At 38.4% G+C, this 27963-nt stretch overlaps 1 protein-coding gene across 2 annotated transcripts in view; it reads right to left on the bottom strand.

Moving 5' to 3' along the window:
- PTPRR (protein tyrosine phosphatase receptor type R) overlaps positions 1 to 27618 on the bottom strand; it is a 239420-nt gene extending 211802 nt beyond the window's left edge. The window contains exons 1-2 of one of the 2 annotated variants that reach the window (XM_032420225.1): positions 27202 to 27618; positions 3452 to 3750 (exon numbers count right to left, since the gene is read on the bottom strand). In XM_032420225.1, coding sequence (XP_032276116.1) covers positions 3452 to 3750; positions 27202 to 27259 — 357 coding nt within the window. In that variant the 5' untranslated portion in view covers positions 27260 to 27618. The remainder of the gene's footprint in view (positions 1 to 3451; positions 3751 to 27201) is intronic. The other variant, XM_032420226.1, reaches the window with a different exon arrangement.
- Between the last annotated feature and the right edge of the window lie 345 nt (positions 27619 to 27963).

Raw genomic sequence — 27963 nt, 5'->3', positions numbered from 1 at the left:
GCCACATAACACATGAAATGCTACAAAATTTATTTATTGTGTCAAAGCAATGAGAAAGCTGGACCTTCTAAGTCCTTCAGATCACATCTAGAAATTATCTCTTTCCCTGTAAGATGAAACTCAAAAACTGGTCAACAGCAGAACCAAGCTGAAGTGAGGCATAACGCAGAGCTCAGGATGTAACCGAAACCCAGCTATCCAAAGCATTTGGTTTTAATCGTCTTCTAAATCACTGCTTGATAAAAATATTTTCAAAGAAAGTTTGTGTCAAAAAATCAGAGAATGTCTGTGTGCTGGTCTGGGTGAATGGTGAGCAAGACAAGATTTAGGACTCTAGAAAACTCACAGAGACCATCTGAGGCTCCTGGAAACTCTCCATCATCTTCTTATGTGCTTAGAGAAGTCTTCCCCTGTCCTAAGAACTGCCACTGTATCCTCTCTTTTCTCCCCCTTCCTTCCTCCCTACCTTCATCCCTTCCCATTTTCTCCCCTCCACTTTCCTTTCTCATCCTCCTCCTCTTCCTCCTATCCCTTCTCCTTTTTCTTCCTTTTATTTTCCTTCCTATGAAGATCATCCTATGAAGTAAGCCATAATCCCCCCACCTTTTAGATTTCAAAGCCTTCCTAGTCCCAGTTTTCTCAGATTTTTCCCAGGCTAGAACATTCTTCACTCGGCAACATAGGCTGAACTTGCTGAACTGGAAAATCCTGCAGCTGCTTCCATGCTACCATTTTCATTCATACCTCTAGATTCTCTCCTTCCCAATGTCATGGTCTTGTGGCCTGATGTATAACTACGGAATTTCTAGCACACATTTGTTTAAAGCCATTTTTTGACTCCTACTACAGCACTGACCTTGAGGACATTCATATTCCCTCTATATTGCATTTGTACAGAAATCCTAATAACAGCTTCTTAATTGAGCTTCTGAAATGTAATTAGCATTCTTTGGGATAAACATTCTAATTACACTGTTCTCTCCTTGGAATAAATGAACTACAGATTTCCCTGATCATAAAAGAAAGGACGAAAAGGAAAAAAATTCATTTGTGGATAAATGCTCTAATGAAATGCTTTGTGGAGCCAACTGGGAATCAGGAAAGGAGTGACACATACATCTCTCATGTCCCTGTTAAATTTCTCATTCTATAATTCACTGTCTCAATGATGTCAGAAACAAGAGGGAGAGAAAAAAATATAGGAAGAGGAAAAAAAGTCATCTCTCCCTCTCAATGGAATCCTTAAAAGTTGCATGCATATATATATATATATGAATTTGGCACTGGTGTTTTTACTCTGGCTGAAAAAAAAAAATCCTGGTAATTTCTCTAATTCAGGAAACTAATACTAATAAACACTACTCATTTTGGTATCAATTAAGCCATAAAATAATTCTTTGGTACCCCTGCAATATTCCTCAAGTAATACTCTATGTGTGTGCGTGTGTGTATATACACACATAAAACACATGTACACCTTAGCTACACAATCATCAATTACTCTATCAAAGTCATTTAGCCACCAGAGTTATCTCCCTTTCATCATCCATACTTCATTTCTAAACCTCTTTTCTGGACAGAATGAACCTTCAAACCAGCTGATACTTGACTGAATGGTGACTGTCTACTTTTTGAGTCAGTAGAACATTACTGATTTATTAAAAAATAACCCTATTTTCCTGGTTTTCCTACTAAATCACACCTGCATAAGTAATGCCAATAGATTACAGGAAACATTAACACTAGTAACTGTTGCAAGCAGCATAGCCACAGCATGGTTAGAGACTAGATCAAGGAGGTTAGGGAAGCCTAATACAGCAAAATCACCTATTGCCTTCAAGTAATCATCACCCGTAAGAAAAAGCACAGCTTCTTCATGAGTTTCCAAACCACAAACAAGCTAAAAGTGAAATGACCTGCCAGAATTCCTCACTGATGCCTTTTATCCTCCATAATATGAAATTAACTAGACAGTACATGACATTATAAGACAGAACAAACCTCTTGAACAGTAATTCACAGTGACTTTAAGAGTTGACAACAATGGGAATATGATGGTCACCAGAGGAAATATCTCCCATGAGCCCTCGCATTAACACAGGCACATCCCGATACAGCCACATCATTATCATCATTTATCTTCACCAAATAGACAGAGTACATGGCTTTCACCTTCAGAACATCTGTTACTTATGTAAATGCACAAAATTTGTTCAAGTATTTCAAGAGCCAAGTGACCCACATATTTTGTAACAAGAGCTCATCTTGCGTTCTCAATTTATGATTTTTTTATTGAATTACTGACATTTCCTCTCAGACATTTCCCAAGCAAAGCCAGAGATTCCATTTCATTTGCTCTATTTCTGGATCCCCCAAATGACAACAGGATCATAATAAATACTCAGTGCATGCTAGTTGAAAGCATCAATGAATAGATTTTGATTGTCAATACCAAGTGTCCTATATGTAGTAGATAAAAAATAAAGGAAAGGAAAAAAAAAAGTTTGTTAGATTTAATTACATTTGGCTCATAGAGAGATTGTCAAAATGCAAACATGGTTTAATTGAATGATCTTGGCCTTAAAAGTCAACATATTTGATTATATTTGGGGGCAGAAATGCAATAACAACCATTTAGCTACTGATTTGTAGTTTTAATGCGTATCCTCCTGTTGTGACTTTAAACTTAAGAGGCACTGTAGTCTAAACAGGGCGTCAACCTCAGCATGTATTTAAGCTGTGATATCTCCATAAATTGGGAAACTCTGGCCTGGGTTATATACCCTAAGAATACAAGCAATGGAATCACTGCATCATCTTGATTAATAAAGGCTGATGCCTGCTCAGGGATATGAGGAATATTATCCATCAATTACTCCCAAACCATCTTATTTATTCCAGTGACAGAAAACTACCTCCCCCCCCCCCCCAACACCCCTTCCTTTCAGTGGTCTCTTCACTTGTTACAATTTGAGACAAGTACCCAGAGATCTTCAGGAAGTACTATTTATTTATATAAACTGAGACTTAGCCTATCTGCTTAGAACAGATTATCACAGAAGACAGAGGCTCAGTGCAAAATATTATCTACTGTAACTGCAAGGCCTTCCTAAAGCCATTTTTTATTCAAATATTTATTAAGTACTATGCAGTGTTGGTGGTATAGTGGTGAGCATTGCTGCCTTCCAAATATTTATTAAGTACCCACATGTGCCAGGCACTGTGCTCTGCACAGAGCATACAGACAAGGTTTCTTATTTCATGGGCTTACATTCAAGAGGAAGCCAAAAGACAATAATCAAGTAACAAAAAAAAAAAAGACGTATCAAGGAATGAGAAGTGCTGGGGTAAAGAATCATTGAGATCTGATGATAACTATTCACCATTAGGTTTTGTTTTCAAGCAACAACCACAGAGGAAAGTATCAGCGTCAGCATAACGCAGTACTTACCACCACAATTACATTTGCTGCAGGGATTGGAAGGTTTTCCACTTCAAGATCTTGACCAGCCATGGCCAGCAGATTGAGAGATGGGTCGTATGCAGGTCTAGGAAATGCTGAATTAACAATTTGGTGCTGTTCGTTTATTTGCGTTTTAGAAGAGGAATGGTAGCTATGTTTATATATCTTTTGTGGAGTTATGTCCAGGCTCTTCTCAATGTCTTGCGAATGGTGATAAACGAATGCTGGCTTCCCACTCTTCTTCTGATGAATTGCCAAGAACTGATCATTATTTCCTGAAAAGCACCCTGAAATGAGGAGAAGGCAAAAACAAAAATCAAAGACCTTCACTGAGATGAGTAGAAATATCTGATAAAGAGAATTACCCGTCTTCAGGCAGCTTTAACACTTGTGAAGAATTTAGATGAGTTGGTCTCCACCTTTTCCCCTGCTTCATTTTCCCACAAATAGAACACATTTGGTGGTATGGAGGCATCTCAGAGACTTTGGGTAGACAGAAGTGGGTGTAGTTTGAAAATGTCCTATTTATCAGATATTCTTGTATGTCTTTTAGTCCAGAATTTCCTCCTTTATCTACAATCCCAGGTCTAACACCCAGTTGAGCTTCTATTCCTGAATGTCCTATCTGTTCCTCAAATAACCATTTATGTCATAGTTAAGCTTTCCTCCCTTTAATCAATAGCCTTTAAAAAATTCTTATTTTATACTTATTTTATCTTGCTTATAGTTAGCAATGTATAATTTTTTTAAATGCTTGTAGAATATTTTAAGCTGAGGACAGAAATCTGAGGAGACTCATTATGGTCGCAACTTCCAATTCTGTAACAACATCCATTCTCTCCTTCTTACTCACTAATATGGCTGTCCAGATAACAAAATACGTTCACCTTTATTTCTTCTGTTAGGTAAATATCCATGGACTTGAATAACTCTTTCTCCTATTTGTCATTGGCCACAGGAGGAAAGAGATAACATGTACACGTAAGCCAAAAGAATATCACTAGGTCAAGCATCAATTAGAAAAGCAAACTTAAGGGGCCTGGGTGGCTCAGTAGGTTAAGCAGCTGCCTTCAGCTTAGGTCATGATCCCCAAGTCCCGGGATTGAGCCTTGCATCAGGCTCCCTGCTCAGCGAGGAGTCTGCTTCTCCCTCTCCCTCTGCTCCTCCCCTGCTCATGTTCTCTCTCTCTCTCTCAAATAAATAAAAAATCTTAAAAAAAAAACAAAGAAAAGCAAACTTAAGATCTTCTACATAAGATGATCAGCAGAGTAAGCAGATCACAACATAGTAATGCCACCCACATAGTGCCTAGCAACCCTAGGCACCCCAGATTTTCCCTTGGTATGTTGATGGCAACAGTAAGCTGTACAAATACTGTCCTTAGAAAATTACTTACCTCTTTTTACAAGAATTCTGGGATGCCTAGAATTCTTACTGAATATTCATAGTAGAGGAACTGCTAGTTTTTACAGCTTTTGCCCTCCATCAAGCCTTTTGTGACCAGCATATATTTCTAGCCTCTTCAGCAATTCTTCCTGAAATATGCTTTAAACTTTTGCTTAGGGATATAAAGACAGGTGATTTTTTAGTCAGCTTCAGTGCTTTTTTTCCATGATGGAACAGACAGTTTGGGAATCATCTTTGGGTCCAGTGACTTTAGCCTTTCAAATCATTCAAATCACAATTATATTTCATGTGAATTCTGAAATAGTAATAGAAACTAATCATCATATCTTCAGTCCTGAGTTTGTTAATAGACTATAACTTTTTAAAAAGCATACCAAGCTATCATAATTTGCCAAAGATGATGACTTGACAGTGATGACCTTAAAATACCTATAAATTTTGTTTCTCTGATAAGAGTTCTTCAGATTTGGAAATGAAACTGTCATTAGGAACATGTATAATTTATGAAATTCAGAACAGGGCACTGCAATGTTATTATTCTTGCACTGTTTTATTAATGGAGAACGGTGCTAAAATGTTTTAGATGTATATTGACTTTCTGACCATGAGATGTTCCTTTAGAACTTTACTAAAAGGAATTAACTCACTAATACTACAGTGTCCTGGAAGAGTTTCTATATTTCTGAAAAGAGAGCTCTTTCTTCCTTCCCTTCTTAGAGAACTGAATCTAGGGGTGCCTGGGTGGCTCAGTCGGTTAAGCGCCTGCCTTCGGCTCTGCTCATGATCTCAGGGCCCTGGGAGGAGCCTCACATCACTGGGCTCCCTGCTCAGCAGGGAGTCTGCTTCTCCCTCTCCCTCTGCCCTTCACCCCTGCTCATGCGCTCTCTCCCTCTCTCTCACTCTGGCAAAGAGCAACAAAGAAGTGGTCAACTTGGAGTTAAGAAATAGAATGGATGTACTATTTTTATCTTAGTTGGCTTTTTTAATACTCCTCATTTAAAGATGGCCTGTTGTTTTGGGAAAGGCATACTATCTGCTTGAATGAATTTGGGTTTCTCACCTGAGGGACTTGGCCCTTCCCGAAAAAGAGGAATCTATAATGTTCAGTAGCGTGAAAACTATATCTGCCACAATAGTGCCATTGAAATGGGCATGTTAATAAAGATTAACATGCAAAAAAGACAGGGCCTTACAAGATTTAGGAAGTAAAAGATAAAATAGTGGGGAATGGGGAATTTCAATAAGAAAGAAAGAAGTGCTTACAGCTTAGATACGGCTTAGATCAGAGAAGGCAGATATATGAGGAGAGATGAATAAAGAACTGGGAAAGTTACATAATCATCTTCACTCTTTCTTTTTTTCTGCTATCAATCACAGCAAACCCTGTCAGAGCCACTTTATTTAAATAAGATAGGTTAGTGCAACCAACAAATGTCTCTTGTGCTAAAACTGGCCTAAAAGGAAAGGTGAAAAAAATCTAATTTTAAGTCCAATTGTAACACAATTAAAATTTCCCAGACTTACCCAGTTGTGTATGGGGAAAGACTTACTCATGCCCTGTCCTTAAATAACGGGAACCCAGTTGGCAGCATGATATTAGGAACCCCACCATAACCATTAGGCAGGAAAAAGTTTTTCAAAGTGTTGTGCTTAGATCAGAAACACCTGGGATATTAAGATGCAGAGTCCTACATCCCAGCCTAGAACTACCAAAGCAGAATCTTTGGAGATGTAGCCTAGGAATCTGGATTTATTACTGAATTCTTCTCACATTCAAACTCTGAAGCTGAGGACCACTGAGCTAGTATCTGGAATTAGTTTTGTCTTCTTTATCTTCAAATGCCACCTCTCTATTGCCTCCTTCACTTCAGCATTATGAATATACTCAAGTAAACAATTCAGTAATGTTAAGATTGAGATGACTATTAAATATCAAACTTCTGAATTAGACATTTAATAGCTAAGTGTGTAGTTCATGGTTGGAGAGAGAGAAAGATAGATTTGTGAATCATCCAATACAGATAAAATTTAAAGCCAAGTGACTGCATGTTGATGATGAAGAGAAGACTATGTACGACAGAGCACTGTAGAATTCAAGTATTTTGAACCAGGGAGCTGAATGAAGGAGCCAGCAAAGGCAAGTGAGAAGGATGGTAAGAGAATAGGAGAAAAACCAAGAAAGAGAAAAAAACTTAAGAAAGAAAACTTGTTTTAGAACCTGTATGTATTATAGGGTTTTAGACAGAGGCAACTGAAAAATCACTCTCATAGTGATGTCTCTAGAAACAAGTATATAAATGCAACTTCCATGTGTTGCCATGGAAGATAAGTCCCACTGAAGACACACTCATAGATTTTAAAAATTACAAAGCACACTGAGATTACTGTCATGAGAGACAGAAGATGGAGTGGGAAGATTCTCACCTAAGAAAGAATAAATAAAAGAGAAAAATAAAGGAGGCTTTACAATAAGTTGATTTAAAACACCCAAAGAGATAAAAGAAGAAAATAACAAGAATTTAAGGAAAGGGAATGGGCCTCTTTCAATCCAGGTGGAAAGCATAGAAACAAAAAATATAATAATTGACAAAACTCAATGTATAGGTTATATAGTAGACTAGACCCCACTGAACAGAGATTCAGTAAATTGGAAAAGTTTAGGTAACAATACAGAAAGCAGCACAGAGAGATTAAGAAAGGAGATGTGAAAAAGAAGGTGAGAGATTATGGTAGACGGACTTTACAGATCACTCTGTGATCAACACCTACCAGCATTCACATCCTTGTATAACCTCCTCCCATTGAGAGTGAGCTGGATCTCACTCGCGACTTTTAACCAACAGATAATGGCAAAGGTGATGGGCTGTTACGTCCTTGATTAGGTAAAAAAGAGGTGACTTCTGTGTTGTTAGGAGACCCTCTCCCGCTGACTTTGATGAAGCAAGTTGCCTTGCTGGAGAAGTCCATGTCAAGGCGGAGGCTTCTAGCCAAAAGCCAGGAGAGAACTAAGGCCCTCAGGGTCACTGATTCCTGCCAACATTCATGTAAATGATCTTGGAAGCAAATCCCTCCTCAGATGAGCCTTCCTTTAAGAGCCCAGCCCAGGCCAACACTCTAATGGAAGGGTTATGAGAGACCTTGAAGCAGAAGTCCCAGTTAGCCATGCCCAGATTTCTGACTCATGGAAACTGAGAAACAGTAAATGTGTACTGTTTTAATCTATTACATTCTAGGGTCATTTGTTATACAACAACAGGAAACTAATACAGAGAGGCTGACACGTACTAAGTCATTGAATACCTTTACTCAAGAAGTGAAGCATTAGAGAAATCGAACATTTTACAAAATTTAAGGAGGGAAATGACAAGATAAAATGTCTATTTCTGAAAGATTCCCTAGCTAGACAAGAAAACAAATTGGAAGGAAGTGAGAGTAAGTGCAAAGGGACCAGGTAAAATATTTTAGATGACAGGAGAATGGCCCCAGACTAGGTGGCAGGAGAGGGATGGAGCCAAGGTGAATCTAGTCGACAGATGATCCTTCCTACTCCAGGAGATTCATATATGTTGTCTACCTTGGATTCAGCTGCCTCTGCCTTTCATAACTCCTATATATAAATTCCCCAACTGACCAATGTTGACTCATAGGCAGGGACATCTCTGTACCTCTATTCAGCAGGAAGATGTTACAGAAGATAAGACCTTCCACTCTCAGCAACCTTAAAGATTTAAGGGTCGAAACTGTTGGGCAGGAGGGGGTGGGGTGGAGATGAGGAGGAGAACAAAAGCAAAAAAAAAAAAAAATGTAGATAAAAATTTGCAGACCATTGATAAATATCTGAGACATTCAGAGTATAACACTCCTCAAGGAACTCAGGGCTACCTTAATGTTAATGCTTTGCTAGAGGCAAAAAGCAATCTAAAGCAATCTTAGCTTGACAACAGCCAGGCCTCAAGGATCCTGTTTCTTCTTTAACGTATGAAAATCCCTTTAGAGACTTCCGTTATCTCTGTACCACCCCCCCAACTTAAACGTATATAATCAATTGCTCCTCACAATTGCAGTGCAGCTCTTTCTGCCCCAGGGTCGTGTCCCTGTGCTTTAATAAAAGCACCTTTGTGCATTGGAAAAAAAAAAAAAAGACACTGGAATTGACAAAAAGAGGGAGGGGGGTGGGGGAGAGGAGGAGGAGAAGTATTAATTCAATGATTGAGTTAATGTTCTGGGAGGGAACCAACAATGGGGTTTCAAGGGTAATTTTGTTTCTAGTGGGTGACTGACTATATGGGGGTGCCTTTATTGAGATAGAGAAATGTGAGTTTGTGGTGCCTACAATATATGGAAGCAGAAATATCTAGAGAGCAATTATATGTAATTGAACTCAAGAGGAAGCTCTGGACTAGAGATAAGTGCTTAAAAACCATAAGCAAGCTGATGGAAAACTGAGGGATGAGACTGCCTAGGAAGAGTTGTGGGTGAAGAAGAACCAGAAGTCTGCAACCTAGACCCGGAGAAGCCCATACTAAAGGAGCAGTTGGAGATTGTCGAAGTATGGAAGGCATGGGAAGAGTGCAACAAGGAGTCTGTGCAGGGCAGTACCCAGTGTCAGAGAGTCTGAGAATTCAAACAAGACAACCCTGAACATTTGCATAGGGTTTACTTACTTAAAATTCATCAATGGACATCTGAGCCTGGATATTCAGAAGACCAGATTCAACATGGAAAAGGCTTGAGGATAGCATTCTAGAAGCACTAAGCTAACCATCTTCCCCTGTTGAGTCCTTGAGCAAAAATAAAATAATTTTAAAGGATTTGAAAGGGTATGGAAGATTCAGAGTCTGGGTAAAATGGGGCAAACACAGCCTGCCTTGTTGTTTACACTGAATAAAACCTGGGACAAAATGCATGAGACAGCTATTTGAGGACTCTGGAAAATAAATAGTAGCAGGGGGACTTCAAAGTTCCACAGCATCAGCAGGGAGTTTACCATCTCCCCTGTCTCCCCCGGTATTCTCTAGTCAACCGTAGTGGATGCCAGGGTGCAGACAAAGACAGCTTCAGGAAAAACACTCTAAAACACTAGTTCTGAAAAACGGAACTCATAATGCTAAAGGAGGCTGCAGGGATCTTTCCCCATTTTAACTCTCTCTTTTCTCCATTTGCCATGCCCCACCCCAAGCAATGTCATGGCAGCAGTGGCCTTGGCCATGAATGAGAGCTTACAGGACTCAAAACTCCACAAGAGGGGAGCCTTTCTTCCTCTCGGGGAAGCTACCATTCTAAGAGAGTGGAACCAACTGTCACAGCTTTTTCCTCTCTCCATTGTCCCCCCACTTGACCCTGGACTCAGATGCAGTTATAGAAATACAAGAAGCTCACTTCAACTATACTGATACAGATAGGTTTAATGTGAAAGGATGGAAAAAATACGTATCATGCAAACACTAGTCAAAAGAAAGCCACTATCAGACAACACAGACTTCAGAGCAAAGAAAATTACCAAGGACAAAGAGACACATCACATAATAATGTAATGTACATAATGATGTAATATATAAAAGAATATATAATAATCCTAATTGTGTATACACCCCCCCAAAAAAAGCATAAAAATACATGAAGCAAAAACTGACCAAAGTGAAAGGAGAAGTAGGCAAACCCACAATTATAGTTGGAGATTTTATCATTCCTCTCTCAATAATAGAACTAGTAGACAGAAAATCAGCAATGGCAAGGTTATAAAGGAACAGAACAACATCACCAACTAACTGTACTTAACAGTATTTATAGAATGCTCCAACCAAGAACACAGAATACACATTCCTTTCCAGTGCACATGGGACATTCGCCAAAATAGACCATATCCTGGGTCATAAAACAAACATAGACATTTAAAAAAACTGAAATTATACAAAATATATTCTCTGGCCATAATAAAATTAAACTAGGATTCAATAATAGAAAACAAGAATATTTCCAAGCACTTGGAAATTAAACAGCATACTTCTAAATATCCTTGGGTCAAAAAATAATTACTAAATTAGAACATGTTTTGAACTTAACTGAAATGAAAATATAACATCATAATTTGTGGGATGCAATTGAAGCAGCACTGTTTAGAGGAAAATTTACAGCATTAAATGTCTTTAATAGAAAAGAAGAAAGATCTCGAATCAATAATCTAAGCTTCCACTTTAAGAAACTAAAAACAAAACAAAACAAAAACAGAGCAAAATAAATGCTAAACATGCAGAATGAAATTAAAAATTTAAAAGCAGAAATTATTACGTTGAAAATAGGAAAATATGGGTGGCTCAGTCGTTAAGTGTCTGCCTTCGGCTCAGGTCATGATCCCAGGGTCCTGGGATGGAGCCCGCATCAGGCTCCCTGCTCAGTCGGAAGCCTGTTTCTCCCTCTACCACTCCCCCTGCTTGTGTTCCCTCTCTCACTCTCTGTCAAATAAATAAAATCTTTAAAAGAAAAAAAAAAATAAATTAAAAAAGAAAATAGAAAAATAGAGAAAAATCAATGAAACAAAAGCTGATTCTGTGAGAACAGTAAAATTGATTAAACTCTAGCAAGACTCACAAAGAAATAGAGAAAACACAAATTATTAATATCAGATAAAAGGAAGGCTATCACTACAGACCCTGCAGACATGAAAAGGATAATAAGGAAATACCATGAATCATTCTTTGCATATAAATTCAACAACTTAGATGAAATGACCAATTCCTCAAAAACCACAAGCTAATGTAACTCACACCCAAGATGAAATACAGATCTCAAACTGTCCTAACATTATAAAAGAAATTAAATGTCTACTTAAATTTTTTTTTGAAAAAAAGATCTTCAGGATCAAATAGTTTTACTGGCAAGTTCTACCAGACATCTAAAGAAAAATATAACAACAACTTCACAAGACCTCTCCCAGAAAATAGAAAAGGGACACTTCACAAATCATTTTATGAGGCCAAAATTATACTGATAACAAAGCCAGAGAAAGACAGTACTAAAAAGAAAACCATAGACCAATATTGCTCATGAACACAGATGCAAAAATCCTCAACAAAATATTAGCAAATTGAATGCAGAAATAATACAATGAATAATATACCATAACCAAATGGGGATTATCCTGGGAATGGAAGGCCTCTTCAATATTTGAAAAGCAATCAACATAATCTACCATGTTGACAGTCTAAAGAAGAAAAACATTATATCAACTGATGCAGAAAAAGCATTTGACAAAATTCGTATCTATTCATAGTTTTAAAAAAGCTAGGCAGACTAGAAATAGAAGAGAATTTCCTTTAAAAAGGCATCTATAATGGGGCGCAGGGCTGGCTTAGTCAGTAGAGCATGTGGCTCTTGATCTCAGGGTTGTGAATTTGAGCTCCACATTGGGTGCAGAGATTACTTAAAAAAAAAGAAAGTTTAATAAAATAAAATGTAAAAATAAAATGTATTCATAAAATTTTTAAAAAATAAAAATAAAAAAAAGGCACCTACACTAATACCCACAGCTAACATTATACTTAATAGTGAAAGACTGAATGCTTGCTTCCCATCCTAAGATAGAGGACAAAGCAACTATGACATCTTACCACTTCTATATGTATTAAAAGTCCTAGTCAGTGCAATAAGACAAAGAGAAGAAGTGAAATGCATACATACTGGAAAAGAAGAAATAAAACTGATCTAGTTGCATATGGCATGATCATCTGTGTAGAAAATCCCAAAGAATCCACCAAAATCTTCCTAGAATTCACAGGTGAATTTAGTAAGGTTGTAGAATACAAAGTCAATCTGCAAAAGCCAATGGCATTTCTATAAACTAGCAATGTTCAATAGAAAACTGAAATTTTACAAAAATTTATAACCATTCTAAAAAATAAAATACTTAGGTATAAATCTAACAGATTTTGTATAGGATATGTATACTCGAAATTATGAAATCCTGAAAAACAAATCAAAGAAGACCTAATTAAATAGAATGACATACCCTGTTCATGAATTGTAAGACTACATAATGAAGATGTCAATTATCCCCAATTAAAATAAAAATCCCAACAGAATTTTTAAATAGACATAGTTATGCTCATGGAGGTTTAACAGATTAAAACAGCCCGTAAATCCCCTAGACTTAGAAACTCTGGTGGCAACCCTCTCAGGTCCCCTCCCTCCTCAGTAGCTTTGTACTATCACTTTGCTGTTGCTCAAGAAATCTTGCTTTGCTGCCCACCACTCTATCTGGTCTACCTCTTCATTCTTCCAAGAGGCATGACCCAGAACCACGGGCACCAATGGAAAAAAATCCTGTAACACAACTTTAAAACTTTTTGAAGATAGGAGAAAATCTTCATTACCTTAGGTTAGGCAAAGAGTTCTTGGATAGGACACCAAAATCATAATCCATAAATGAAAAAAAAAATTGATAAACTGGCCTGGATCAAAATTTTAAAAATTTTGCTCTGAAAAAGACAACTGTAAAGAGAATGAAAAGGCAAGCTACAGGGTGGGAGAAAATAATTGTAAATCACATATCCAGCAAAGATATGTAATCAGAAAACATATAGAATTCTCAAAACTCAACAGTAAGAAAATAAACCAATTTAAAAATGGGCTAAAGTTGAACACTTTGTCAAAGAGAATACATAAATGACAAATAGGTACATGAAAATCTGCTCAATCCTATTAGTCAATAGAAAAATCTATATTAAAACTGTGATATGATACCACCACACACCTCTTAGAATTGCTAAAATGAAAAATACCAACAATTCTCAGTACTGGAGAGTCTCTGTAGGAACTAGAAGTCTCATACCTTGTTGGAGGGAATGCAAAATGGCAAAGGGCCTATGGAAAATAGTTTCGCACTTTCTTATAAAATTAAATATACATTTACCAACAATCCCACTTCTACATACTTACCCTAGAAAAATAAAAACTTATATTCACACAAAAATCTGCAAGCAAATTTTTGTGCCAGCTCTAGACATAATTGGCCCCAAATGGAAACAACTCATCTGTCCTTCAGTGCGTGAATGGGTCAACTTTGATACATCTATACATTGGAATATTACTCATCAATAAAAAATAATGAACTATGGATCCATACAACTTGGATGAATCTCAAGGGCATTAGGCTGAGTGAAAGAAGACAGTCACAAAACAACACATACGGTATGATTCCATTAGATGACATTCTTGAAAAGATACAAACTATAGTGATGGAAGACAAATCAATGGTTATCAGTACTTAGGGGCCGGGGGTGGGGGACATAGCATGAAGGAGTTTCAGGGGCTGAATGACCTTTTATGTATTGTGGTAGTAATTACATGAATCTACACATGTATTAAAATTCACAGAACTATACACTCAAAGAAGCCAACAGATTACACTATGTTTTGCAAGCTACTTTTTAACTCAAAACTGTATTAAAGCATCTTTTCTCTAACTGCAAATCTATATAGTTAAAAAATGACTGATAAATTTATAGAAGGTAATTCCAGTGTGTATGTGGGAGAAAGCTAGATTTAATTGGAAAACAAAGTGGGAGATAAAGTGGAAACAACAATGTGGACAACTCTTCAAACAAATTTAGGTGTGATAAGAGAATGACAGTGTGTTATCAGGAAGGGAGAGTAGGGTTGAGGGATTTGGTTTTTTTCAAGGTAGGAGAGATGTGAGCACTTTTATTCCTTAAAAGGAAGAGCCAGCTGAGGAGTGGTTGAAAATGTAGGGGAAAGCAGGTGACATCATAATATTCATGAGCTCTCCCACAAGACTGGAGGAGTTGGGATTCATAGAACAGGCAGCGGGGTGAACCTGGGGTTTGAGAGAGGTATTTCTTCTGTTACAACAGGAGGGAGGGGGGAAGGTGGGAAAATCTGGGATGTTAAGGGATCTGGTGGTAGACGTTGAGCAAGTTATCTTCTGATGGTTTCTATTTTCTCCATGTAGAAGTGAAGTCATCTCATAAGAGGAGGACAAGGGAGGAAAGATAGTAAGCTTTAGGAAAATGGAGAAAGACTGAAACAGTTGTAAAGAACCGAGAGATAAAGTTGATTAATGTGTAGGAGGATTCCTCATCTTCACTGAGAACTCAGTCTGTTTCAGCCCAGAAGGGATAGGGTGTCTCACAGAACGTTTAGTAAACAGCTTGTCAAAGATACTCATCTGCATTTAAAATGTAAGTACTTTGACCATAGAAGCAACACTTACATGCGAATAGCCAGTTTTGATGGTCTTAAAATTCCAAGATTTAAATTTCATTTTGGACAGGCCTTGTAATCTCTGAAGAGATCTTTAACAGAGAGAAATGGATGAAATTACAATGTTAAGTTAGAGTATGTTGTGATTCAATATTTCAGATTCAGTGTTGGTAATTCTTAGATGCACAGGGTAGAATGGCCTTGCCCACACCCTCTCAGGATAAATCTTTGTATAGCAAATGTTTAAATCAGTGTCAGTAACTTGTGAAAGGAAAAAAAGGATGAAGCAATGTTCTCTAAACAGACCTGGAAAAGTGACCAATCAAAAAAAGGCAACTTTGTTCTCTGATCATTTTGTGAAAGGATAATCACTGTTTTTAAAGCACTGCCAACACTTTCTTCTCTAGAAAGTGGATATAAATGGATAACATCAGGGAAGTCCCTCGGGAATTTCTACAAGAGAAATGATAAGGCTCTCCTTTGATTTGTAAATGCCTCTCAGAAAAAGTTAAAAATACATAGGAGTACTAGTGATGGCTTATATCGCAGATGCCTATTAATAGTAGTCAGGAAGGAAAGAAACATACTTTTTTAAAAAGCAGTGGACTGGTAGGTAAGGGACCTAGATTTTAGTGCAAGACGCCCCCCACCATCACCATCTATATGAACTTGAGCAAGTCTCCTCAGAGCTGAGCCTCAGTTTCTCATCAGAGAATGAAAGTGGTTCTTGTAGATCTACAACTAGATTACAAGGCGCTGTGCTTCAAGAAAAGAGAAGCTTCAATTCAATTAGAGTTTGCATGATGCTGATTTTTTCTAGAGAGATACATTTTTCCATAAGCACAATAAACAAGTACACTTATTTTCCATAAGTAAAATTTAAAAAGTTACACCTAAAGCTTTATAGTTATACTCACTTTTCCAATTTCTTCTGATGTAATGAAATGATATTGTTTTTGCTTCATGTAAGACAGCTAAGATTGCTACTAGCATCCAGTTCCCTTTAATTAAATTTGCTTTCCTCCATATATCCTTTCATCAAAGCTCTTGTTGCATCTTCAAAACCCTTCCTTACAGAGCACAATTTACATGTTATAGGAGAGGGAGATAGTGACCCTTTGTAATTTATTACTTTGTATCCTCTGAAATTTGTGATTTTTTTTACCTTCCTTTTAAATTTAAGACAATAAATGTCCAGACTATAGGCAAGTTCCAGTTTATAATGTTTTATTATGGTTTAGAATTTTTCCAAAAAAGAACGAAATTACATAGATAGCATAAACATTCATGTATCAGAAAGACTCAAAAGGCTGTTTTTCACTTTGTTCAAGTTTTGTTTCCAGACATTAAGGGTGTCATTCAGCTCTCACCACTGTTCTTTCCAAATGTCCAATGTGTACTATGACTGACAACTACTTCTCTCTGGGTCTAATCAATTAGATCAATAGACCAAGTACAATAAAAGACCCTTTGGGAACTTACAGGGGCAGGGATTTCCAGAAACAATATCCTTGGATGTAAGGAGGCCAATATTAAAATATTAAAACTACTCTTGTAGTTGTTCTGTAATTCCACTGGTAATGGTTAACACAATAAGTCACCACAATACTCATCTCCAGCTATAAGGACCCACAGTAATCACCCTGAATCTTCCCAGTGAATACCGCAGTCTTCCAGACATGAGACGACCGAGGTCTGTTAGGATAACCTCCCATTTAGAACATATGATCAATCCCACCAGTCTTTTAATAGAAAATTACACCAGTGTTAGAAAGAGTCCATTATGGCTCTATCTATAACGCCAGTTTTATAAAATTCAGTTTGTATGTCTTAGTTACATTCTAACAATATACATATATGTATGTATGTATATATTTTTAGGTACACACATTTGTTTTGTCTTGTATCCTGACAACAAACAACCAATTTGACCAAAAAAAGGTTCATCTTCAAATGAGCAATTATATCATAGAGTAAAAAAAAAAAGAGAAATGAGAGTTTCTACAAGATAATGATTGAATTTATAAAAATTGTAAACCATTATGGCCCTCCACCCCCAGAAGACTTGGACGAGCTTGTCATTGAAGGAACACCTCCTTCCAGGAATGGTTTTCCTAAAATCTATTCTGTGCACTGGTTTCTAGGATGTGAAAACATAATCCCATGAGGAGGTGCTGTGTCATTCTCTAAGACTATTTAAATGTTTCACATGTTTGGCCAGTGATGTGTCTAGTGTATCTATAATAAAATTTTTTTTTTAAATACGAAAGTAATTAGTCTATTTTCATAGAGCTGGCTCTATTCTTCTCTATGTAGGAGAGGATCTGAACTGTACAAGAATAAGGAATGATTTTAATTAAGGCCTCTTGTAAACTTTTTCTGCATATTCTTTGATATAAACACTCCTTCACATTTCTTCAAATATTCCGTTTGGAAATGTAGTTCCTACTCCCACTTCCAACCCACTGTAACTACTTACTTCTTCCTATTTACCTTATCCACCCAATGTTAAGCTGTGCAATGGCAAACTCTATTTGGGAGTCACAGAAGTGACTGTCATTTCAGGAAAAATCCACTGGGTGCCATGTGCTGGTGGCAAAATTACAATGAGTGAGTTCCATGTTTCTTGATTTCTGCCCATTTTTAATAGAGTTATTTTTCATTGATAAATATATGTTACAGAGTGGAACATACTACAATTAGGACAGTACCCTTTGGGACAATGTGACTAGCATAAGTCATACGGAAGGAATGGGGTTGAGACCAATGGACTCAGACTCTGCCTGAGGAAGTGAGATTTATGTCAGTTCAGACAGATGCAGTCAGATGCCCCCCAGTTCCTGAAGAACTGAGTTGAAGGATGTTTGCAGGAGAGGTCGACAGGTGCGAGTACTACTATCTCTTAAATTCTACACGGTCTTTAAGAGAAGAACTTCATCAAGATATGCCCTCTGGGGAAATGCAGAAGTAGAGAAAAATGATCATGTGGCTGGAAAGCTGAGAAATACCGCCCTTTGCAGAAATCATAGGAATTGAGTTCCACATGCACTCGCTGAGTAATGAAGCAGTGCATTTGTAAAATCTTTTATACTTCAGTTATTGTTATGCAAACAGCTAAAATATTATTATTTATAAATATAGAGATTATAAACTATTCCCATCATTTTTAAAAAAGATTTTATTTATTTGTTTTAGAGAGAGTGTGCTTCTGAGTGGGGGGGGGGGGCAGAGGGAGAGGAAGAGAGAATCTCAAGCAGACTTCCCGCTGAGCAAGGAACCCAAAGGGCTCCATCTTGCAACCCTGAGATCATGACCTGAGCCGAAACCAAGAGTCGATGCTTAAGCGACTGAGCCACCCAGGTGCCCCATTTCCATCATTTTTATAGTAGAGTTCTCCAGATGACTTGAAAACTGGGATCCAATAGCAAGACAAAGAAAAAAATAAATGTTTCAAGAATAATTCTCACAGATTAAGAATTATGTTAAAACATAGCAAAATGAACTTTAGAAAATACAAAACTTAAAATATTGCCATAGTAATGATATTCCAGAGATGTAAATGCCTGGATATTGGGGCAGGAGAGGGGTGATGAAGGAGGTCCCCAGTGGCCACCTGAAGAGATCCCGGCCCTGGTCTCCTCTGCCTGCATTTAGGGATTTGGAGGGCACTTGGTAGGCCCATAAGTCAACACTTCCATTCCATTCTTAGTCCTTTCCTTCATCCATTTGAAATTAGTATCACTGGTCTAAGGCACTGCTCTGTCATACTTCTTTGAAAAATGAACATCTTCTGGCTAAGGACCACGCAATTAACAGCTATTCTTATCCGGAGTAGAAGGTGCTCCCAGATACCAGTTAACCATTTGTCACCCAACCTCTCCTACCCCAATCAAATAATACCTAGCACTTACATGGCACTTACTAAGACAGTGCTATTTACATACATTGTCCTGTTTAATACACAACAACTCTACAGTTGTATAGTATATAACCTCCATTTTTAAAAAGAAGAAATTTTTAAAAAATAAAATAAATAATAAAAATAAAAAGAGAAAATTAAGGCTTAGAAAGATTAAGTAGCTTGCCCTAAGTTACAGAGCTGGAAAGTGATCGTGTGTGGATTGAAGCCCGATCACAATATCCATGCTCTTAACTACTATGGTATTCTGCTAAAGATTATCTAAAAATATGGCATTTTCCCCTCTATTTCAATTTTCTCTTAACCTCTTTCCTTAAGCTATTTCATTTTCTTCCAGGGAGAATAAAAATAGTGTCTTGAATCAACAAGGCAAAGAAAGTAAATTGCTTGTAACTTAAAACCACACCTTCATATCAATGGATTGATGGCCTTTCAAACTAACTCACCACCATATTGTGTTCGGCACTCTTTGTTTTGAGCATCCTTCCCAGTAACCCAGTGATCGGAGTTACTCGTAGTGTTTGACTTCCCCTCCAGGGTCCATCAGGAGTTGGGGGGCTACTATAGTGAAAGAGCAGCAGAGTCTTGCTCCGTACCTGCTGCTCCAGGGGCCGGTGGACACTCTTACTCTGTGCTCATTTTGTGCTCTTTTCCAAGGAGCAGTAGCTTAGGGCTGCCTTAATCCATTCTGCACATTTAAGTCAGGACATGGACACTGCTTCAGGTCTGAACTAGGAAAAAAATAATTCATGTCCTCACTGAACTCAGCATTTACTTCAGTGCAATTAAACATATTGATCTAGATTGCTGCATCATGTAAACAATTACTCTTGCTTTGTTTTTGGTCCAGGTGGCTGCAATTTTAACGGACACCAACATCTTAATAAATTGAAATCAAATGAAGATTTGATTATGAGGAAAGTCTCAATAGCCTTACAAATAAAAAATTATTTAAATGGGAAGTGCTAATAATGTTCACAATACAAATTTACTAATTGTCATTCTGTGGCAAATATCATCGCAATAACAGACACTTTATGGTGATGTTATTTGTGGAAAATGAATTAGGAAATTTGATCTTAAAATAATAATTTACCATTAAATATTTTTTCAAAGCTATTAAAATCCTTTATGCTGGGAAATAACAGTGTAATTCTGAGTGTGTCAGCATTTGTAAGTGCTCTGAAAATGAAGAATGCACTTATGGGCCAAGTAGGATCTTTCAAAATCCCTTTTTAAAGGGAAAAATGGCTTTTTCTACCTTTTGAATTTGACTTGGTAAACAGCTTTTAAAAGATTTAACAATAAACTTACCATAAAATATGACAGCCATGTAATCATTAGTACTAATGGTAATAAATGGGTTTTGATGTGTGATCCCATCATCTCATAAAAAGTGACTTTTTATAATTCATAAACTAGTCTCCATTCTTCAGATGTGAGCATGTCTCCCTTTAGGTGTAGTGTTTTTCCATCAGAAAAAAAAAAAAAATGTGTGGTATCCCAAAACTTTATGGTTCTATAAACACTTGGTCTACATATAAAAAGAGAGAAAGAAAATGTACATAACCATCCAAATACTCCCAAATTTGCTGTGATGGTTTGTTTTTTGTTTGGGGGAGGGAAGGAGGACTGGATTATTGGGGGTCTTCATATATTGAACGCACTTATTCACACCCCCACCTGATTCTGAATGGGTGAGTGGCTCATATTTGTTATTCCGACAGAGATGATGACCAATCAGTAATTAGAGGGCCGAGTTCTGGGTCTATTCCTTAGTGCACAACTATCATGCTATGTATCCTATCTAAAATAAAGACATTCATGTTATTCCCATCCATCTAGTACTAGAAACTCATACAGCAATGTCTAACTAGGTGGAGTTCGATACACAACTCCACTACAACTATCGTCATGCCCATGGTGCACAAACTTATCCTAGAGACTATGTTTCAATGAAAGCTTTTCTGTTCCATTTTCATTTCTTTGTAACCAATACATGTAAATTGGATTGAGAGCAGTAGCAAAATCAATTCTACTCTTTACGGTTATGAAGATGAGATGTAATCTCTTCATCAGTGTAATTTAATTTATTAGAATTTATTTTGCCTAATACATCTGGAATGTATTTATTCATTCATTGAACATTTATTGATGGCATACGAGACAACAAGTATAGTTCTAGGAAATGGAATTAGGAAAGACCCAAGAGTAGAAGACTCTGTCTTGCTAATGAGTTTGGGTTTTATTTTAAGGAAGAAGGAAATAGCTGTATTAAAGAATTTCACAAGGGAAGAACATGATCAGGTATGTTTTTTTTTAGAGTTTTACCTCTGGCATTTTCATGAAGGATGGATTTGATAAGAGGATAACGTAAGATACTATATGAGAAATAAGGACCTACCCCAAGGCAGTGATGTGAACACGGAGAGTGGAGAAGACTTATGACCTTATGGATGAAAGCAGCAAAGGAGGGGTCCAGGATGAGTTAACAGTTTCAGGCTTGTGTGATTGTGGGGGATCTTGGTGTTATTCACAATGATAGGAAATATAGAAATAAGAGCAATTGTGATGGGAATGCTGAGTACTAACAGACAAATATAAGATGCTCGTGGGATATCCAGTGACTCCTAGGTAATTATAACTATGTGACTGGGGCTCAGAAGAAATATCTGAGACTAAAATACGGATTTAGGAATCTTTGACATGGAGGTCTGAATATAATCATCCAGGGAGATTGTACAGAGAGGGAAATAAAAGGGGGAGCATAAATTCTAGAAAGCACTAACCTTTAAATACTACTCAGAGAAGACCTAACAGTACAAACTGAGGAATGGCTGGAGAGATAAGAAGGAAGCTAGGAAGTAGAGGTTATCCAATGGAAATCAGTGAGGAGAACTTTCAAAATTCAGAAAGAGATCAATTGGATAAATGCTGTAAATATTCACTGGTAAGAAAAAGGTATCTTAATTAGATTCAACATCTCATAAGTAGGACGATAGGATGAGGACTGGAGTTGGTAGAGAAATAGATGAGAAACAAAAAAGAGAAGGCCAAATGTGGACACTGCATTCCAGAATTTTTACAAGGCACTACTCAGGGTATGATCTCCAACAGAACATGTCCTATGCAAGGTGACAGGAGTGTGTGATGTTCAGTATACATATATGTGTGCCTCTTACGTGCCAAAGAAGTAGACAGGTTTGTCCAAGTGCTTTAAATCCTGCTTGTAAATTAGCTGTTTGAATCCTTTTATATCACTATCGCCATTCCTACATGTATATACAGGGCGTTTCACTAAGAACTGAACATATAATGAACCAGCAAGGCATTTGAGCTGTGCAGCATCTGGCAATCAATTTGAAGGACTTTGCCACTGAGCTGATCTGTAGTTCTGGTCTCTTGCAAGCCCGTCCCATGTTGTCCTTAAGTTCACAAGGGTAGAAAAGTCTGTTTGAGACAGTATATTCCCTGGGCATGTGAGCTCCTAGGGAGAAACTTGAGTCTTAGATAAATGAGCTCTGTTGAAGTCCATTCTAGAAGTGGCTAAGTTGACTAAGTGTGTCTTGCATGGGTGCCAAGAAGAAATTAAATGCGAAAGGGGAGAGACCAGAAATATCACTGTGTTGTTTCTATTTATTCAATATATCTTTTTAAATCTTTAGTAGCTTTTATACCCGGCATTGCCCCAGGTGCTAGGCTGGGCAAGATCCGCAATAGCTACAGCAGTAAACAAAACAGACAAATATCTGTGCCTTCAAGGAGCTTTCATTTCAACGGGGAATGGGGGAACCACAATACGCAAAGCAAATAAGTTAAATATATGATATGGAAGTTGGTGAAAAACCTCTGGGAAAAAAGTAAAGCAGGGAAGGGATACTGACGTTTTTGGGGGGGAGAAGATGAAATATTAAATAGGATAGTCAGTGAGGGCCTCCCTGAGAAAGTAATATTTGAGTAAAGGCCTAAAATTAAGGGATTAAGCCATGGAGATACTGGGGAAAGAGTGTTTCAGGCAAAGAAAAAAGCAAAACATATGAAGGGGGCAAGTCCCTGGAATCTTTTTAGAACAGCAAGGAGACCAAAGCGGTTGGAGAGAGACAAAAAAGAAGAAAGTAGTGAGAGATGATATCAGAGAGATAATGGGGGAAGAGAATACAGTAGAACCTGGCTAGTGTAAGGATTATGTTGACTGATTCTGAACAGGAGAAATGGATTCTGGAGTTTACTGAGAGAAGACATCTTAGAATCTTCAAGAATAACATTATTTTCCTACCTATCAGTCTACCCTTTCGTTTAAGGGTGGTGCTTCTGCAAATGACTTCCCTGATCCTCTTGGTCTCACCGTAGGGATCTTTCTTTCTCAAAGACTAGAAAACTTGACTATGCACTTCTCTGACAGGGAAGGTGCATCTGCAGAAGATACATCAAAGGCAGTCTTTGTGCCATCCAGAATGCTCAATGGGAAGAACAACGTGAAAATTGGAAAAAACCTCCTCCAGAGCTTAGGGAGAGAGTAATGCACTGAAATCACGTTCTGTGTGTTTTAGCAAAACATGCACCAGAAAAAAATAAAGCTTTTACATGCGAATTTTTAAGATATTCCAAGACCTTCACTCCTTTGCAACTAAAATACTACCCAATAGATATCATCGCCTGAAACAGAATATAGTTCTTTGGGTAAAGAAAGAGAAAAAACACTGAAGGAAAGAAGTTATCTGTGGATCTTGGGGTACCATCAATATTATTGGGGCACACCTTCTTGGATATTCCTGAAGTAGTCTTTTCAAGTGCAGTTTACCTATTACATTGGTTCAAAGAAGGAATGAAGAATGAGGACAGCTAGGGGCACATGGGTGGCTCAGTGGGTTAAGCACCCGACTCATGGTTCTGGCTCAAGCCATGACCCCATGATCCCATGACCCTGAGATCATGGGATTAAGCCCTGCATGGGGCTCTGTGCTCAGTGGGGAGTCTGCTGGAGATTCTCTCTCTCTCTCTCTCTTTCTCCCTCTGCCCCTCTCCCCTCCCCCTTCTCTCTCAAATAAATAAATCTTAAAAAAAAAAAAAAAAAAAAAAAGAATGAGGACAGCTAGGTAAAAAGGATTTGACACCACTAACTCTATGGTGGTCTTTCCTATTAGAAACAGTATATGATTTCATACAGTATTCAGTCACAGGTTTGAAAACACCGGCTTTCATCCTGACTAGGCTGTTAACTGGCTCTTTACTATTTAAAGTAAATACTGTCTACCATTTACTGGAACTTAGTTTTCTTACTGGAATAGTAAGCAGTTGGATGGGCAACAACTACAACTTTCCTTGTTAGGGAGATCTATGGAAATGAGCTGCCGTGGAAAGAGTTGAGTCCAGGTTATTGAACCAGCTCTATGCTCAGTAATTTATTAGGATTATTTTACCTTGAGATGTTAATTACACAATATTGTACCTCTCTTCCTGTTTTTGTTCTCATAGACATTACAAACAGACCACAGTACTTTTCCCTATTGAGCCCGTTGGTCAGGGTTGGTCACTATTTATTTATTTATTTATTTACTTGCTTGCTTGTTTGTTTATTATTTTGCACAGCGTCTCAGGCAATCACAGCCAAATAATTGGAGATGGCACTCAAGTTGAAAACAATTTGCTATCCTATCATTAGCGGAACAATCATAGGGAAGGCAACAGTTCCTAGCATAACTGAGAAGAGCACTTACGTCCTGTCAGCCAATTTCTCCCATCCCTAAAGGGTTCTAACATGTCATCAGTTCCACCAAAGTAAAGTAGTTGCTGGCACCCTGAGCATAACCAAAATGGATCAATTAGCTTTTTAGTAAAGAGGACTACAAAGATAGAATTCATTTCACTTCTTTATGAAGCCCGCTTCTAACCTGAGAGGAAAGTCTTCTGTAAAAGAAACAAACTCAGACATTCGACAAGTAGCAAAATCAATGACTTCTTGATCTTTGTCCTCCCACGCACTCACTTTCTTATTACCCAAATCTACAGGAGCTTAGATCAAAAAGTATGTGTTTGTTTCAGTTCCAAAGAAAAGTCCTAACAATGTTACTAAATAACTGTGATGAATTTTAATCTGATGACAGCTTGTGACCCACAAATTGCTGTTTAAAATTAAAATGCATTCAAAATGAAACTGGCAAGACAACCACAATATTAAGCTTGCAATCTGCTGTGAAAAAACACCTATTAAAAGCACGATATTAAATATGAATATAATTAATTTCCATATAGCATCTTGCAATTGAAATCTGAAAATGATAGCCCATCAATGCATTGCCTTATTAATTTCAAATTGGATATTTTTTTCAAATTAATAAGTCAAAGTAGAGATGGATTGGTTTGTCTTTGGTAATACACACTTTGGCAGAGCTCCAGGTAAAATCTAGGGCTACAGACTTCTAGGTTTCTCCTTTGATGAACAAAAGTCCTCTATTTTCCTCATTCCAAATGTTCAGCTACAATAAATTTAGAAATGTTTTCCACCTGCTTAGTTTTAAGTTTATTTATAACTTTTCAGCTATAATTACTCAAGATTTATTAAATGGAATCTTTAGAATTTCTTATACATTAGTTTTTAAAAAATAACTACACTGACATTTTTGATAGATCAGCTAAATCATTCCTAAACTTGTAAGAATTGAGGCTTTAAAAATTTTTTTTTTGGCAATGGATGTTTAGTGTTAGCATTAAACATAATAATGTAAATAAAATTCAACCCAATGTGTATTTTTTCATCCCAAGTTTCAACATTTAAAGAACTGTATATGGTAATAAAATGATGCATTTCAGCTGTTTGCAAATAATTTAATGACCAGTCATAGCTATTTGCTAGTTTTCAAAAGGTGCCAAAGAACTATTGAAAATTTCACAATAAAACATCATAATTATAAAAATTAACATGTGTACTTAATTATAGACTTAATATTCCTGTGCATGACTTGTTCAAGAGGTTCAGAATCCATTAAAATGGCATGGGCTAGAAATAAGAAAGTACCATATTTCATTCTCATTATACACATAGGAAAGGGACTCACCCACTCCTTTTTAAAAGAGACCACAAGAATTGTAATTTTGCAGCCATTATTTTTATTCATTACCCCTGGGACATAATACGTGCTCAATAAATGTTAGCTAAAGGAATGAATGAATATGTGTGACTGGGTGACAAGCAAATTCCGGTAAAATATCTAGTCTTTGCTTGCTACAGGGCTACTGCACGGACAACTGCTGTCGCAGTAGGGTGCCTAAAATCTCTGCCATATTCTATTTTGGTACATGTGTGTGTAAAAATGATAAAGGATTCAGTCCAGCAAGTCCTTGCATTACACAGAGGCTGCATGTATCCAAAAAGCAGGATCTGTAGTGACATTGCATATAAATTTCCCCAGGTACTCCCTAAGGTTTGCTCCCATTCGAAATCTAATATTGCTTCTGATATCAAATATATTTATATTGGGGCACAGTCTCACTGTCACTCTTGGCTAGTCCTCACCAAATCTGTCCCAGGGACAGTGCCTACCCTGGGGCTGTCAGCCTTAAAACTGTGATTGGGTTTTTGTTTGGTGCCCTCGGACGCTGACCATGATGCTGAAATAGAAGAGGGGGTCCTATTTTAAACCTTTCCTTCCTCTTATTGGCTTAGAAAATTCGAGTGACAAGAGCAGGGGCCAAAGGAGCCTGAAGCGGCATCATTAACGTGAACCATGTATTTCGATCTTTTGGGCGGAGATGTGGTCCTTCAGGTTGCAACCAATGCATCTCTGTGAGCTCTCGCTAAACCCAGGGACCTTTTGGATGAAGCCGCTGCAGTAGAAAAGGTTACATCCAGCAGGATGTCTTGTCTGTCTCCTGAAAAATTGACTGTCAAGTGCATAGCCTAGAAACAGGATCAGGGAGTCTAGATGGAAGGGAAAAGAAGGGGAAGCAAACCCGTGTTCATACTGAAAATGTTCACTATTATTCGTACCAGGTAAGGACAAATCAAGAGCTGATTTTAGCTGAAGTTTTCAGCCTCAGTCTTCCAACAGGTGCACAACTCCCTCGCCCCTTGCCTGTCAGTACTGTCCTGCTTTCTACGGCTTTCTTGGCGAGGCAAGCTTTTCCTAGAGTCGTCAAGCATGTGCAGTTTCCCATCTCATCCACAGCTCCAGCTCTACGCCCCGCAACCCCTTACCTGCAGCGAGAAGATCAAGAAGCAGGCACAGCGCAGGGAAGCCGACTGCTGTCCGCATAGTGCTTGCATTGAGCGGTGGAGGAGGAACTCCGCCACGACCCCACTTGAGGCAAAGTGTGATTAGAAAGAGCCACCGCTGAGGGTCCTCTGGTCTCCGGGTTTCATTCTCAGGTCCTGGCTGGGTTTGCAGAGCGGTCTGTGGCGCCCACAGAAGCCCCCACCAGCTTCGCCTCCCGAAGAGAGGGAGAGAGGAGGGGGAGGAGGAGGAGGAGGCGGTGCCGGGGAGGGGGGCGGAGCAGGGCAGGGGCGAGGCGCTCGGAGGCGGCTACTGCGCGGCCTTCTGGAAGCCCGCAGCGGCGGCGGAGAAGGCGGGGTGGACTCCCGCGCCAGCCCTGGAGCCCTCCGCGCGGGGCCAGCGCAGCGCCAGCGGCAGCCAGACGCGCCGCGCCTACTGAGCATGCCCAGCGCTGCCCCTCGCGCCGCACGGAGTTTCGAAGTGAAATTCCACTTCTCCGGGTCTTCGTGGCGGCTGCGAGGGGGGCAGGCTCCTCCGCGGGGGGCTGGCTCCTCGGTGGGGGACGTCTAGCGGTGGTTATTAGGGAGAGTCGGTCAACGACCTGGGGGTGGGTGGGGAGGGATCGACGAAGGCCTGACTGGAGGAACCAGAGGCCCTCAAGACCCACCCGACTCCTTTCCTCTCCACGTGGACAGAGCTCACGGCTGGCCGGAGAGTGACCAGCTTCCTAGGGCTGCCTGCAGGAA

This window comes from Phoca vitulina, unplaced genomic scaffold (genome assembly GCF_004348235.1).
Source record: "Phoca vitulina isolate PV1807 unplaced genomic scaffold, GSC_HSeal_1.0 scaffold23, whole genome shotgun sequence".
Lineage (NCBI taxonomy): Eukaryota > Metazoa > Chordata > Mammalia > Carnivora > Phocidae > Phoca > Phoca vitulina.
The sequence above is the reverse complement of the archived record's forward strand: the minus strand, read 5'-3'. Positions and strand labels throughout refer to the sequence as shown.